This window comes from Meleagris gallopavo, chromosome 4 (assembly GCF_905368555.1).
Source record: "Meleagris gallopavo chromosome 4, MGAL_WU_HG_1.1, whole genome shotgun sequence".
Taxonomy (NCBI): domain Eukaryota; kingdom Metazoa; phylum Chordata; class Aves; order Galliformes; family Phasianidae; genus Meleagris; species Meleagris gallopavo.
Window position 1 is genome coordinate 65,189,658 of NC_139407.1, and position 16,025 is coordinate 65,205,682.

Genomic DNA, 16,025 nt, shown 5'->3' on the forward strand with positions numbered 1-16,025 from the left:
CGGGGGGAGGCGGGACGGAGAGCTTATCCCCCGCCGCCGCAGGAGTGAGAGTGCCTTCCTTCCCACAGATCGCTGCGCGAGGGCCGGCATGGCGGCACGGCGGGTGGGGGTGAGCTCCTGGCATCGAGTGCTGTCGCTGAGCGGGCGGTGCGGCCGGTAAGGCTCCACCATTCCTTCAGAGCGAGGAGAGAGGAGCGAAGGCAGTGAAGGGATGAGGAGGGGAGTTAAGGCACGAAAGGCGCGAAAAGACGCGCATGTGCGGCGCTGTGAGCATGTGGGGGCGCGCTGTGCGCATGCGTGGTGCGGCCTCGGAGGCGTGAGGCGGCCTGGCAGAGTTGGAGTTTTCTCTTGGGTCTCTCTGCACCACAGGCTTGGGCTCGAGGTGTTAAAGTGGCCTAATACCTGCATAAGCGGCAGATTGGGGTTGACTTAAAGGTGTTCCTCGAGTGAAAGGCTACTGTGCCTGCTGTGCTGTGTATGGGCAAAGCGTGGCTCGTGTCTGAGATGATGAGGGCATGGCCTGTATATAAATACCTAGCAAGTGGCAGCAGTTTTTACGTGTCACTTTAAAGCATTTAGGCGTATTAACAGCATCTTCAGCATCCAGAAGGGTCTTGAATATCTTCAGGGGAGACTCCATGACCTCTCTGGCAGCCTTCTTTAATTTATGTTCACAATTTGCTTTCTTAGATGCCACTATTCATGAAAGCTACTTTATAGCCACACTACCCTCAAATTCAATTACAAATTTTTGATTTGTCCAGAACTTCGTTGATATAGCTTTGCTCTATTAGTTTGACCTCTATTCTTTCAAAACTCTGATTGGTTTACAGGTGCTCTTCTACTAATACAGCTCTTGGGAAGACTGTTGAAAACTCAGAAGGTACGATGCTGTAATTAGGAGTTCTTTCATTTTCCAGCTTCCACACAGCATAGTTTGTCATACAAAGGAGATAGTGAGTGCCATCTTTCCCCTCTTTACTTTCTTATCATCTTCACTGTGCAGTGATTTCCTGGCTTAATTTGTTTGGTCCTCCTCACTCCAGCCAGCTATCCATGTCCAATCCATGAGCTGCCCAATTACTGTTTGAAATGGAATAAGGTTTTGATATCCCCAACATCCAATGACAAGGAGTTGTCACTTACTCTAGAGAATACAGCTCAAGATGTAAGATACAGGATAAGGATGATTATGGAAATGTTTATGAGTAGGTGGATAGGTCTCTCTGAAGTAGAAGAAAACTCAAACTTGTGATCCTGTCTACACACAGGACTTCTGCTGCCAGCTTCTTCTGTTACCTGATGTAGTGGTCTATATCACACTGTGGTTTTGAAGGCTTTGATTAAGTACTTTTGACTATATTAGCTTAAATAATTGGTTTTCCTTAGGTTGGGGTTTTCTATTTTTTTCTAATAATGATTTTGTTTCTTGTAGATGCTCGAGAAGAAATAGTGCTCCCACGAAGGAAAACTTGGTGAGTGTGTACTATAGGAATGTGTCTTGGCCTAGAAAAAAGCATCACTGCTTGACAGCTAAATTTAATCTTGTCTGTGAATGAGATTGGAACTTGGTTGTGGTAGAAGACAATCTTACATTGCTAACTGCTGAAAGAGGCTTTTTATCTCTGAGGGGAAAAAAAAAGCGTTGTTTATGTTGGTTTTAATTAGTATTTCATTGGAAGGTGTTGAAAAAGAGAAATCATGTTGTTCTACTCTTAGACTTAATGTCCCAGTAATGGATTTGCTGCTGACTGAATGCTCTAAGAATATTTGTCATCCTTCCTCTTTGTGCAGAGTATGTGTACTCTGTTCCTGCCCTCTTTTTTGGAAACAGTTAAAAGAATTGCAGTTGAAAGTATTGTTCTGTTACTTTTTCATAATTCATAATTCGACCATTCATAAGCTGCAGGCTAAAATCCTGTTTAGAAATGATGCAGTGGAACAAAAGTTATTTTGTTGGGATTTTCCTAATACTCTAAAGGACTTAATCTGAAATTGCAGGACAGTACAGCAGAAATTAAATAAATAGCCAAATGATGTCTGCATGCAAGCTCCAAATAAGACCACCTGCACCTGAACGCTTTCAGTAGTCTGTTCCTTGTTTGCCTGAAACATAACCAAAGTCTTAAGGATCCATAGGTAGAAGAGAGGAACTCATGTATCCATCTTCACAGCTGGGATACTCTTCAGGGGCTCTGAGAAGAGCATTCCAAGGATTTTTTTCTTTGTTCTTTCTGAATGTTCTCTGGTAATGTATAATAAAGGCAGTGTTCATAGCAGGAGGCTTAAATTCTTTTCTGTTTTGTTTTGTTGGTTTTTTTTTCTCAGTCTTGTCTTTCCTGTGGTTCGAGGACAGACTGTTCTTCCAGTTCCCATTGTGAAAAGTCATGTTTTTTAAGTGAAGCAAAAACGCCTATTTTTTTAGAACTGAAAATCTTTACAATCCTGTACTTAAGCTGCCTAACATTAAAAATGTGCAACCTAGTATTAATGAAAGCTTCTTTTTCACCTAGGGATAAACTAGCAGTTCTCCAAACATTGGCTTCTACTGTAAAAAGGGTGAGTAGTTTTGTTATGATCACAGATAGGGGTTGGTTTGTGCATCATCTTGCACACTACTTGTCACTCTGAAGGCTCTGACTTCTACTTTGGCCAGAAATAGAAGGTAGAACTCATACATCGTGTTTGGTTTTTTTAACAGTTTCACTTTTGCTCAGCTCACTTTTGCTCAACTATCAGTGAAAGCTGTGCATTTTTATCAGGCTTTTGCAAAAATCAGGAGGGGCTGGGGCACCTCTTCTATGAGGAAAGTTGAGGGAACTGGGATTGTTTAGCTTGGAAAAGAGAAGGCTCCAGGGAGACCTCATTGTGGCCTTCCAGTATTTGAAGGGAGCATATAAACAGGAGGGGGAATGGCTGTTTACGAGGGTGGATATTGATAGGGCAAGGGGGAATGGTTTTAAATTGAGACGGGAGGTTTAGGTTAGATGTTAGGAGGAAGTTTTTCATCCAGAGGGTGGTGACACACTGGAACAGGTTGCCCAAGGAGGCTGTGGATGCCCCATCCCTGGAGGCATTCAAGGCCAGGCTGGATGTGGCTCTGGGCAGCCTGGTCTGCTGGTTGGCGACCCTGCACATAGCAGGGGGTTGGAACTGGATGATCATTGTGATCCTTTTCAACCCAGGCCATTCTATGATTCTAAATTTTGCAAATCATCTCAGGTCTCCTGAGACTGTTAGAGGTGCTGATCTTACTTTCTTTGCACTCAGTGCTTGCCCTGTTACAGTAAAGACCATTTTGTAGTTGCTCTGTTAGCCCGCATGTGTGTGCGTAATGCAGATGCTTTTTAAACAGTTTCCAAATAGCTGAACCCATTCTGAGTGTGGAATTTTTGTAGCATGCAGTTGAGGTGGTACTTATGGTGGAGCTGTCCGTAATGCCTCCATTCCATGAGGCACTGTGCCTGAGTACATAACAAAAAGTTTCAGTCCTGGGTTCTCCTTCCTACAGGATCCTACTGCTGCTCATTATATGTTCCAGGATGACCCTTACCTTATGCCAAGAAATTCAGCCACTGCTGTGAGTATTTCCCATGAAATCCTTGATAGCTGTCTAGTTGGAATCCTACAGTAAGTCTTTAGGCTAGGCATTTAACTCATTGTAGCTGTATTTGCATACATTGGGTATAGAATGTGAGTCAGTGCTATGTACAGATTTTGTGATTGCAGTTTATTTAAGTTGAATTATGTGTAATTTAAAACCAGGTAGTTAGTGGTATGCTTGTTACTACACAAACAGCATGTGATTAATTAACCATTCTAGTCAGCCCCTGGCAATCTTAGCTTTAGCAATGAACAGCTGGGTGGTTTAAAGTTGGCTGATGCCAGCAAATGTAGATACAAAATAGAGAGAAACTTCCTCATGCCATGTGTCTAAGAAGAGAATCTTGAGGTACTAATGTGAGATTTAAGGCATCTGATCCATAGCTAAGTAATAGAGAAGTATATTACAGTGTAATTTAAGGAATAGACATGCTTACCTTGTTATTATACCAGAAAATGTATCTGGAATGTCATCTTTTCCCTGTGCCTTTATTAAGAGTTGAAGAAAAAGCGTGAGTTTCATTTGGTCCCATTGGACCCCTCTATATTATGGAAACTGTTCTTCCTTCCTCTCAGCCTTTTAGTTACATGTTTCATCAAACTCTTGTTCTCTCTTTCCTATGCAGCGTCTGTTCTCATTGTCGAAGGAGTCTGGGAGAAATGCTGCCAAATATATTATTAAGGAATTTCCTCACTTCTTTGACAAGATTCTTGCTGAACCTAACATACCAGTAAGCTTTTTGCTGTTCATTTTCATTGTGTTTGTGTATTGTCAGGTAGTGAAATCAACTGTAAGACTGGGCCAAAACTAATGTTAACAGTTGATTTTGTTAACTAGTGTTGTAATGATGAGGTTGGAGCATATGCTTGACTTGTCCTCTGTGCTTTTAGAGTTTGATGCCTGAGATATGTACACCTCAGATTGAAGGTGTGAGTGAGGAAGCTCTGAAAGAGCGCATCAACCTCCGAATGGTGAAAGCTTCAGTGGACCTGTTTGATCAGCTCCTACAAGCAGGTATGGTCATCACCTGCCAGGTTCCAGGATGGAGCTCTGCTTAAATCGTGCAAAAACTTCTTTTAGTAGCTGGCACAGTTCTTTACAGAGAGAGTGGTGAGGTGCTGGAACAGCTGCCCAGAGAGGCTGTGGATGCCCCGTCCCTGGAGGTGTTCAAGGCCAGGTTGGATGGGGCCCTGGGCAGCCTGGTCTGGTATTAAATGGGGAGGTTGGTGGCCCTGCATGTGGCAGGGGGTTGGAGATTCATGATCCTTGAGGTTCCTTCCAACCCTGGCCATTCTGTGATTCTGTGGCACAGGCTAATTAATGTGAGATAGTCCCCTTGAATGAGAAATGTAGCTGGTTCATGTGTTGCCACTTGTCTGCAGGGGAATGTCATTTGACCCATGCATAAATATAGAATTCTCTCTTTGCACAGGGTAACTACCACTGGAGGAGGTCTAGGCTTTGTATGGAGGCAATTTCATGACAGTGTTGCTCATTTGTCGGTTTTAAATTTGTATGCTAGGAAGTGAATCACCCAGTATCTCAAAGCAAGCTGTAGTCAGGAAAAGCAGCTGACATTTCAGTTGTTGTTCACAGTTCGGGCTGCCAGCTGCTACTTCCTTCTCCCACATGATCAGAAAAACTCATTCAGTGACACTAACAGAAGCAGAAATACTCATGTCCACTGCTGAAGTTATCTTCTACTATAAGTAGGTTGGTTAAGGTGTTAATTTCATATCTCTATATCACAGAATTGCTAGAGAACTTCTTTGTCAGAAGAGAAAATAGTAATCTGTTACAACTGTACTTAGAATGATGATGTTTTTTCATTTCTTGTGAGTGCTGTACATCATTATTTCCTGTAGGTACGCCTGTATCTCTGGAGACCACAAACAGCCTTTTAGATTTGTTATGCTTTTATGGAGATGGAGAATCTACTCAGGAAAAGGAATCTGAAGAAAAAGAGGATTTGGAAGAATCAGAGGTATGAAAAAGCTTTGAGCTCTATTTCTCTCTTTTTTAAGTTGCAAGAGCATATTAAGGTGATTTCAAGGTTTTTCCCTGTGCCCATTTACCTGGCAGATGGTGTGAGGCAGGTCAGATGCAGTCAGCATCTCCTAGAAATACAGCAGTTACAAAAATCCTGTGTCTGACCTACCAGCAAAAGCTGAGCTTAATATCTGGAATCTTGTATTGACTAGTTCTGCTGAACTGTGTTTAAATACCCGTTTCCATTACCAGATTTGGTTTTATCGTTTACCTCCAAAGACTTCTCTAATGAAGATTTAATGAAGTTGAGGGCTTCTTGTTGACAGCTCAGAGAATCAGTCCGTGGATGCAACAATAGATGTGTTTGGCAGCACCTGTCCCTGGGATGATTGTTGAGAGAGAGAGGGTTTTATACTTTGTATGATGTAATTATTCCCTTCCACTCCACAAATGCATTTAATTCATCTTGTATTTTTAGTAACAAACAGTATTTTTAATCTCATTATCACTCCTTAAATATCATAGTCTAAATAATTTTATTGTAACTCATTCAAGATACTCATCTTTGGTAACGTAAAAATTGCTGTTGAATTTCTGTAACTAAAACACATCATTTGATGTTTAATTGTAACTTTGGATTCTCACTTTGCAAAAATCTTTTCAGGTGAATGCTTCAGAGCAGGAGACTCCAAAGAGACCTCCCCAGAGAGGATCGCACCCATCTGCCTCTAGGTGGAGGTACAGGAAGTGTTGCCAGTATTCCTGTTTCCAGAGTGCTGTGCACTCACACTGTCATTAGAAAAATGATATGAAGACTTACTAGCAGTCCATACTTGCAGATATTAATCTTTAGAACATCTGCATTGGCTAAATTTTTGAAGCATTGGTGGAGATCTAGAAAGTGATTGTAGAATAGTTCAAAGGGTGAGGATGGATGTGTTTTGAGTGCCAGCCCTAAAGATACCTTTTATTGAGTTCGTTAGCATTGAGCTCGTGTGTCAATTCCAGGGAAAACAACAGTGCTGAAAGGATATTTAAGATAATGCCAGAGAGGAACGCCCACTCCTACTGCACAATGATCCGTGGGATGGTGAAGGTAAAATTCTCTTTAGTGCTAGGAGGGCTTTTTTCAACTTGTGAAATCTCACATGCAGAGATCGTTTATTTGCTTAATTCATTTATTTTTTCCAGCACGGGGCTTCTGCTAAAGCTTATGACATGTACACAGAACTGCTGAATGACAGGCACAAGGGTAAGCATCTCCTGTTTTGAATGATGGTCTTCTAAGTAGTAGAAAGGAGTTGTGGGTATGTGAATGTTTTGTTCATGGCAGTGATGATTGGCGCAGGGGTACGGACCTCAGCTGGATCATGGGAGCTGAGTGCAAACTGCTGAGTTCAGTGCAGCTGGCGTGTGGCTGGCACACTGGAAACAGGTTTGCATGAGAACTTCGCCAAAGACTGAGCCATGTTACAACAAGTAGTTCTCCACGGAATGTTGTTGTCAGTTGGAATGAATTAGGCTTGTTTTTTGTTACGTTTTCCAGCTGATGTGCACACCTTCAATGCGCTGATTACAGCAGTCCCATTTCTGAAGGACAGGTTCCTGGAAAGATGGGAATTAATCAAGGTAAGCAGGTAAAAGAAAGGGCTAATAATGCAGGGACTGAGTCTGCATTGTAAGTTTGCAATTGTTCACAGACTGATGCTGAAAATGAGCTTTGTAAGAAGTTATCAGTATCTGCTGCAAAGGAATTAATGCTGGTTTAGATACCAATTAGCTGTTAAGGAGTGAACAATGTACAAAATCCAGCTTTGTCCTTGCAGAACAGTTTGTTTTCTGAGAACATACTGATCCAAGAACTGCCAAGCCAGAAAGTAATTGGGAAATTATGATCATAAAATCATAGGATATAATGGGAAGTTTAAAAAAATAGATTTAAAGCTCCTCTCTGAATTGTGATTAATGGTGTTGGAAATGCAATTTAGAGGAGTAGTAACATTAGAGATTCCAGTACTAACGAGGTGATAACATCAGTAAGGAAGAGTAATTAGTAAACTTAACAATTTCTTTGACGTTCTGGTCAGAAGTCTCAAAGATCTGATGTGATGTCATTTGGCAGTCTTGTTTCTCAGTCAGATTAATTAAAGATGAGGTGGTTGTCCCTGAAGTGATCACTTGAGGCAGTGTTGTTCACTTGCAGGCTATGAAAAGGTTTAGACTGGGGAAATATCTCTGTCTCCTTCAGTGATGATAAACTGTGATCCATCGTGTGTGATGGTTATGTGTGAAGTTTATGTGAAGCACTAAGGATTTTGTTGTTGTTTTTCAAGACGTTCTTGAACCACATGGCTCAGCAGGAAGTGCAACCAAATGTGCGAACCTTTAATGCTGTGCTGAAGACTCTGAGAAGATGTGGTGGTGTAGGCAGAAGTATGGCTGTGCCAGTAATAAAGGAGATGGAAGCACTTGAAATCGGTAAGAGAACCAGAATCCACAGCCAGAAGAAAGTGTTTGGATGCTAAAATTAGGACCGTGTTTATTGTTATTGTTAATTGTTATATATTGTTAACCTAGCTCTTGAAGGACAGGTGTGGGCATGCAGTGGGCACAACAGATTTGGTGTGTTGTGAAGGGTGCTTTGCCCAAATAACAGCTTGCTGATACACTAAAGATGTGCAGAGAGGAAAGCTAGGTACAAAATTTTACTGCTTTTAAATTAGAGCAGGGAAGCTTGGCCATGTCCCTTAGCAATATGATGCTCCAGCTGATTGTTCATGCTTAGATACTGTCTCTTCCAGTACGGTGTTTGTAAACGAGGTCTGTCTGTCATTAGGGTGAAAAGGGAGAGAGGTGATTGAGTAAATTATGAGTAGTGCCTGACCAGAAGGCCTGGAGACAGTGAATCAGAGCTTGAGCATAATGCTCAGTTAAGAATGTTGTGGTAATTTCAATCTTTTTGCTTTTCAGAGCCTAGCCTTGCAACGTATGATCATCTTCTCTCTATATTCTATAGAACTGGTATGTGCAGTATTACCTTGTCTGTGAGTGTATCTCAAGTAACATCTGGTTTCAGTGCTTTCCAAATGCAATGGATAAGAGCAGTTGATTTTTGACCTCACATAGAGCTTCTTAGGCATGCAGTCCTGGCCTTGTTAACTGTTCTGTCTGATTCCAGTTGAGTGAACAAAATGCTACGGAGTATCATTACTTCTTAAAAAGATGAAAGAGTCCTTCTGCTTTGTGTGTGAACTGCACAAGCTGAAAAGAAAACCTATTTTCTTGAGTTGCTAAAGGCTACTCAGTCTTTGTGGAGGAGATTCTGTACCAACAAAGTTCATAGTGCAGCTGAGATGTGACATTGCTTATTTGTTTGTCCTACAGTTGATCTTGCCCCATCAGGCATCATCTCTGAGGTGCTAGATGATGTTGAAAAGAGGAGCTTCACTCCCCAGGACCCTGATGACGGTATGAATTTCAATCTATCTGCCAGTCAGGTGTTGGAGGGGGCAGCTGTAACAGCTTGAGCAGCTGTGGGTGCTGAAGAGGTGGATGATGTACTCCAACACCTGTCTTTGTTGCACGTGTTCTCTGCCTTAGGTCAAAGAAGAGAACGTAGCTTTTGTAAAACTGCCCAGGCTCAGACAGCTCACCTGTATTGCTCTGTTGTCAAATTTAGCTGAACATTCAGTTTCTAATTGAAAATGTCATGTCTGTGCCTTGGGAGGCTGGGTTAGTGGGTTGCTGGACGTCTTGCTGAAAGCTGGAAACTAACAGATTTCATTTTTTCCCTTTCAGGCAAATTTTTTATCAGTGCCATGCAGGTGGTAAGTAACTCATCTCTGCAATCAGAAGTCATTTGAGCCCTCTAGCTTTTCCTGGATTGTCTGTGAGTTTTCCAGCCTGTCATGTAAGATTTAGCTCTCAGTGTCATTCTCTTTTTCACCTGTGTCCATCACCTTCTTCAACCTTCCTACATAATCCTGCAGTTTTTCGTTTGATGTTTCTCAGTTGGTAACTTGCCTGATGCATGCATTTCTTGGTACACCGAGCAACACAGCTGCCTGTGTTCTGTGCCTGCATCCTGCTTCTAGCAGCAGTCAGCTACCTCCACGCCAGAGAGTGTCAGTGTAGCTCACTCAGCAGCTTTGCTTTTGCCCACAGGGAGTCACTCATTTGTCCCAAGTAAGAAAAGTGCCCAGGCAGTCACTGTGCTGAATTGCATTCTGTTAAGAACGTTTGCTGTCAAACTGTTACTTGTCTGTGTGAAAGTGAGCCTTGGGAGAAAGTGTTAAGTGTTACATTTGGTAGCTTTAAAATCTGACTTGTTTGTTGCAGTGCTGTGATCTTAAGGATATCAAGCTTGCCTATCGTTTAAATAAGGCAATGGAGAAGGGAGACAATTGGAAGTTCTTGGACATGGATCGGTTAAATTTGTACTGGTGAGTGAAGTGAGGTTAATATTCAGTGTCTTGAGTGTTGTTATCAATTTGAGTACAAACTGAGATTTGAACATTGTGCAGGAAGATGCTTTGTTAAACATCAGATATTGTGTGTGCAGTTTGGAAATTAGTTAACAAAGAAGCTCTTAAGAAGAGCAGTAGCTAGGATTCATTTTTGGTTTATGGCCTTTCTCAAACTGAAATGAAGCATCTTGGAGTGTAGTGAGTTCATGAGTTCAGAAATGTCAGAAGGCCAAATGTGTAAAACGTATCAGAGATGATCATTATTGAAGGTCATACCTCCTTTAGTGGTCCCTCTCACATTACAGAACTGTTACCTGCCCAGGAGGACAGAGAAGGATCAGTAGAAGGTTGTAAACCCAGCTCTTCCATCTCCTTAGTTTAGCATAATCTCCATCCAACATTATACTAACAGCTGAATCTTTTACAGTCCTGTTATCCACTTAGGATGGCAGTTTAGGAGACCACAACAAAGTAGCACATATGTGGTGGCTGCATCTCTGTTACATGTGATGATCGCAGATATATTCAGGCACCAAACTTTCAGGCAGTTTTGCCATTTGACAGTAATCATGGCATCTGACTCATCTTTGCTAATGTAATTAAGTGCTGCGGTCGCAAAATGTAATTAACAACTTAGAGTATACTGATTTGAAGAAAAGCATACTAAGACATTGTAGCTAAAGATGCTCCTGTAAATTCATTAAAATAATAATCTGGTCCTTCTGTGTGCTTCGTGGGACCTAATTGTTACTGAATTAGAGCCATTTTCCCTCCTGTAGGTCAAGATTCTTCTCGTTGTTGTGTATGATGGAACAAATTGATGTCGTGTTGAAATGGTACAAAGAGATGAGCCCTTCGGTGAGTGTTTCTTACTGTAAGCTTTAAAGCTTTACAGTGGAGAACAGTTACAGTTCACTGAAGTGATTCTTCCTTTGTCAGCTCTTCTATCCAAGTCCTAAAAATATCTTGGACCTCCTCCAAGCCCTGGATGCAGCCAACCACTTGGAAATGATCCCTTCAGTCTGGGAAGGTTGGTGGGAACCACGTGGCTACGTGGGCCATTGCTCGGATACAAGCTGGCAGCACAGCGGGAGGTGTTGGGGAATACTTGGTGGTGCTCAGAGAGCTGCAGTCAGATGCTTTGGCAAGAAGGATGTTATTCCTGAGTGCAGCGGGGAGGTTAATGTGGTAGAGAAAATTTCTGCTATCAGTTCTGCCCAGTCAGAGAGGTCGTGGCTGTGCCATGTTTAAATGCCAGTAAGAATTAGAAGTCATTGTCTGGGGAAACTGAATGCTTACCAGGCAGCAGTAGCTTAAGCAACTGCCCAGGTTTAACTTGTGTAAATTCTTTGCCTGTTCTTTGCTTTTTAAGCTGGGGAGACAAGAATGCAAATATGGTCTTTAGCATATAGAAAATATCCTACTGACTGCTATTTTTCTCTAAACAGATATGAAACAGCTAGGGTTTAGTAAGAGACGAGATCTTTTGGAAGAACTTTTGTCCTTGATGAGCAGGGATCAGCAGCCTGAAGAGGTAAGGAAGCTGTGGGCACACGGTTGCTGTCCCTTGGCTGTGCTGTGCTTGAGCTGTCTCGCTATCCCCAGATCTTTGAGATCCAGTTGCTGTGTTTATGCTATTACAAGTTTCCAGATCTGTCTGAGTTTGTCCAGATCTGCTGAGCTCTTCCGATTGTCTTCAGTATGTAAAGAAACCTCAAATACAGAAGGGGATGACTTCTGTACCAGGGTTTGGAAGAGGAATCCTTCAGTGAGGGCTGTTGAGCAAGAACATAACACATCTCTGGGGGTGCTTATGGCAGCATTCAGGGATTTTTGCCAAAGATGTCACTGCCGTAACTCTTCATCTTGAGAAACCAGCTAAAGCCTTAGATCTCTAAACACAGCTCTCCTCTCCAGAGTTGTTTTGGAGCCTGACTTGTGGGAGCAGTTGTCCTGACAGAAGAGAGATTCTTTTCTGCCAAGATCATCTGCTATTAATTGGCAGAACGAAATCATGCTGGGGCAGACCTACAGTATCTGTAGAGGATGTAGGAGAAATGGCATTGAAGCGGATAACGTTGATTGCAGAGGTTTTAGCATTAACAGTGTGATCATTTCACAGATTCAGCTGGCATTTGCCAAGTGTGCAGAAGATATCAAAACAGTCCACGAGCAATCTGGGAAGGATCAGGCCCCAGTGGAATGGACAGGCAGTGCCCTGGGCAGTGTCACTGTGGTGTTTTCTAGGGCTGGGAGAACCCAGGATGCGTGGTACGTGTGTGGCTGTCAGGAGCTCTTTGGTGATGCTGTAACTCTGGTGTAATCAGAAAATCCAAATCTTAATGGCTGCTTCTCTAGGAATGCTACTGCAGAAAAAGGGATGTGGGTCAGTCCTGCTGGGGATGTTGCTGGGCTTTTTTCTTAATTTTCTTGTTCATTTTTGACACCAAGCTGTAGCTGTGTGTCTTTAAAATGGTTGGAAGTAAGCACAGGAAGCATGGCATAGAGCGTTGGCCACTTGCTTGTGGCAAGGTAGGACTTCCTGTCACTTTAATAAGAACAGCTGATTTCTTACAGCTTCCCATTTCCTAATATTTAGAATTCTTCACCAAACTCCTAAAGAGTTTGAATCATATAATTCTTAATTAGACCTACGTCTAATTAAAACTAAAGTGAACGTTTTTAGAACCCTTCAGAAGCTAGAATCGGCTGTCCTGAATGCTCTCAAATTAAAATACTGGTTAAAATATCCAGCCTCCAAACATGAGGTTCTGAGCCATTTTCTGTTAAATGTAGGTGCTTTCTTTGCACTCGTTTCTTGGACACAAAATTAGTAAGAGCCTTTCTAGAAGCATCTAAGGTTTCAAAGTAAACTTGTCACCAGTCACACTTGTCATTTGTTCTGTAGTATTTGAAGGTGTTCTGTGTTGAGCTGTTCAGTGATGTTAGGTTAGGATGCATCTGTAAGCATCTGGAATGGGATCTGCTGGAACTGGGGGGTGTCTCCAGGAAATAGAACTCACCTGTGTTTCATCTAGGCTTTGTCCCAGATGTTTAATACCTGTCTATGCCCATTTTGTTTTTAATTTTCCTTTTGAACAGGAGCATGATGGAGCATTTCCAGCAAATCAATAGGATTCCCACGTGAGTACATCCAGGCTCTGACTTTGTGTGCCCAGTCTCCTTTTGGCTGAGACCTTGCACTTCCATTGTGACCGATAACAGTGGACCATATCTGAGTGCAGCTGTTAACAGCACTTTGTGCTTGCCCTTTTCTGCAAGCTTTTGCTAGTCTGGAAGGAAGACTTCATGCTGGTCCCTTCAGAGCCCTTGTATCAGTTTGGGGAATAGGAAAAGGAATTCTCTGAGATTGTACTGCAGTTGGTGGTTCTTAGGTTGTGAATGTGAAAGGAAGGTGGTTTCCATGTTGTTACAAATGGATCTGAAGGCTGTCTGGTTGCAGTGTCCCCTGCTCCCCTGCAGCACCAGCTGTGAACACTTACTTGCTTCCCTGCTGAAAGGCAACAAATGGGCAGCAGCTGTCAAAGGTAACAAAGGAGCAGAGCCAGCCCTACAACATGAAGGAGCTGGAGGAGCAGAGCTAGAGTCAGTGGCTCCCTGTGCCCACGGACATCACAGCAGCCTCTGGCAGAGACACGCTGCCTGGGATTTTAACCACTGTTCTCCTACTGTTTCTGTACCTCTAGTAGCCACAGCATAGGCTTTGTGGGGGCTGTAAAGGGGGGAGGCTTATTTAGACTGATGTAAAGGTGGGGTTTTCATCCTGGGCAGCGAGCTGCTGCCATCTATTTTTGTGCACTACTGCTTTCTGTAAGTTTTAGGAGTTCCAAAGTGCATCACATGGGTACGGGGTGAAGGCTGAGGTGCACTTGTAACAGCTCTGGCTGGTTATGTCATCTGAAAAGTGTCACCTCCTTTCCCACCCTAAGGCAGCTGCGTGCAGTAAGCTCATGGCCACCTCACCTCGGGCCCTGTGAACCACCACCCTTTGCTTTTGCTCTTACAGTGACCTTGTGATGGATGAGTTCTTGAACTGTGCTAAACAAACCAATTCTCCAGATGAGGCAATTAAGCTGGTAAAGCTGGCAGTGTCCCTTGGTCTTCCTTCATCGCAGAAGCTAAAAAGCAGAGTAGAGAAGGAATTTGAACTCTCTGAAAACCAGAAGTAAGTTGGACTGCTTTATGGTATTGCTGTAGGGGTATAGCAGGCAGGGTGTTAGAGGGATAATTCCTGTGCAAAGGCTTCTCTGCAAGCACAGCTGAGAGAACTTGCTTTCAGAATGATGTGCTTTTGTGTTGACTGCTTCTTTCACACCTCAAAAAATAACCCCCTTTGATCACACCTAGAAGGGAATGAATGTGACCTTTCACTGCAGGGTTACCCACACCACCACTCAGATTTCTTATCACCTTTCCCCCCCAGAATCTTTTCCGAGCAGGCTCTGATCTCTGAAAAGACATTGATTTCAGGTGCATTAAAGCAAGGAAATGGTACAGGGCCACCAGTGTATTTCACAGCTTCTCAGGTTTGTGGTCAACCCTCAATGCGTTGTTGACCGCTGTGGTTTGTTGCTGAGCCTCTGTGGTCACACTCAGAGGACGGCCTAGCCTGCTCCTAGCCAGCAAATGAGTAGAAGTTCCTGCAGCCTTGATAGCTGGCCCACCAGTCTGGGTAACTGAAGTAGTCTGCTTTGCCAGAGATGGGTGTGCTTGGACCAAATGCTGGGTGGACCTGTCCCTTGTGGCAGTAGGCATCAGCAGCCCATAGCGTTCTCCTTGGAGCAGGATTACCCTGTGCTTTGGATATTTTGTTTCAAGCAATAGGTTCCAAAGGTTTTTTTCAACATATTTTTACTCAATTGTTTAATATCTGCAGGAAGGCACTGGAGAGCATCCAGTCAGACAGTGACAGCAGCGACAGTGACAGCGACCATGACTAGCTGGCCTCCCTGCCTTCCCTTTGGGGAAAACTGGAGTGCTCCAGTGAGACACATGCTGCTTTCTGGAGGCTGCTCAGCAGCAGAGCCTGTTGGCAGCTTGAGCGACAGTTCTCTGGGACCTCCTGGGACTTAAACCAGCACTAATTTAATTCCTTCCATGCTGACTTCACTTAAATATGAAGTTTACTCTGTATGTAAATGCTGTAAGTAACGTGGTATTCATTGTCTGTGGTGTTAATTCTCATCCATTTGGTGTTGGGACAGGCCTTGGACTGTAGAGGAAAAGCTGCCATTTGTTTCAGCCTCTGTACAGCTGAATGCTGCATCTAATAAATGGCTGAATTCTGGTAATCTCTGTCCAAAAAGTGTTGGTTACAAAGTGCTGCTGGTCTGGAAGGGACCACAAGGAAACCTGTTCTCAGCTTGCAGAGGAATCTTGGTAGGCTTTTTGGGGTAATTTATTGTGAACTTGCAAAGGTCCTTTTCCTGATTGTGCTGACGCATATCCCAGTGGTGGAGGAGTTAACAGCCAGTTCCTTCATAAAACATAAAACCTTGGTGGGTGTAATGCTGCAGGAAAAGTCCTAGCTGCTGTGAAGGCAGCTTAGGGATCGGTCAGTGGTAAGACTGGGAGACAGCAGCTGCTAAATGTTGAACTACAGCTTGAAGTCTGAAAGTGTTGTTTGCAGAACAGTAAAAGATTTGTAAAGCTGAGTAAAGCTGTTTGAAGGCACTGTTTGCTCTAGGAAGCAAACATTCACTGGTTAGGGGCATCAAAGACAGAGAGCTCCTGTTTGGTGCTTTTTCTACCACCAATTTAACAGAACAGCAAGCAGCCAAAGCCCCAGCCGTTCACTTCAGCTATCGGGTGCTGAGTTTCATCACTGCCTTCACTGCTGGTGAGAATGAAGGCAGTGCTGAGAGCCAGGGAAGGAAGGAGCTTGTTCTTTGTGGGTTAGCGTGGCTGAACCAAAGTCTGGCTTGTAGCTTGGTGCACCTGCTCTG

At 43.2% G+C, this 16,025-nt stretch overlaps 1 protein-coding gene and 1 non-coding gene across 2 annotated transcripts; both read left to right on the forward strand.

Annotated features, from left to right (window-relative positions):
* PTCD3 (pentatricopeptide repeat domain 3) lies at positions 1-15,371 on the forward strand. Its single transcript, XM_010710616.3, has 24 exons — positions 1-156; positions 834-883; positions 1,436-1,475; positions 2,514-2,559; positions 3,512-3,580; positions 4,230-4,334; positions 4,495-4,618; positions 5,470-5,588; positions 6,258-6,331; positions 6,602-6,689; positions 6,785-6,845; positions 7,140-7,222; positions 7,927-8,071; positions 8,564-8,614; positions 8,978-9,061; positions 9,392-9,420; positions 9,932-10,035; positions 10,839-10,917; positions 10,999-11,089; positions 11,508-11,593; positions 12,182-12,330; positions 13,162-13,203; positions 14,087-14,245; positions 14,957-15,371. The coding sequence occupies exons 1-24, from the start codon at positions 89-91 to the stop codon at positions 15,018-15,020; spliced, it is 2,010 nt and encodes a 669-aa protein (XP_010708918.1). The 5' UTR covers positions 1-88; the 3' UTR covers positions 15,021-15,371.
* On the forward strand, positions 6,920-7,062 carry LOC116216635 (small nucleolar RNA SNORD94). Its single transcript, XR_004159777.1, has one exon. It is a non-coding gene; the product is annotated as a small nucleolar RNA SNORD94 (small nucleolar RNA).
* Positions 15,372-16,025: the final 654 nt, after the last annotated feature.

Coding starts and splice junctions, on each gene's coding strand:
- PTCD3 (XM_010710616.3), top strand. CDS start 89: ATGGCGGCACGGCGGGTGGGGGTGAGCTCCTGGCATCGAGTGCTGTCG. Junction 9,062..9,391: donor TCCCCAGGACCCTGATGACG/GTATGAATTTCA, acceptor TTTCCCTTTCAG/GCAAATTTTTTATCAGTGCC. Junction 11,594..12,181: donor GGGATCAGCAGCCTGAAGAG/GTAAGGAAGCTG, acceptor ATCATTTCACAG/ATTCAGCTGGCATTTGCCAA.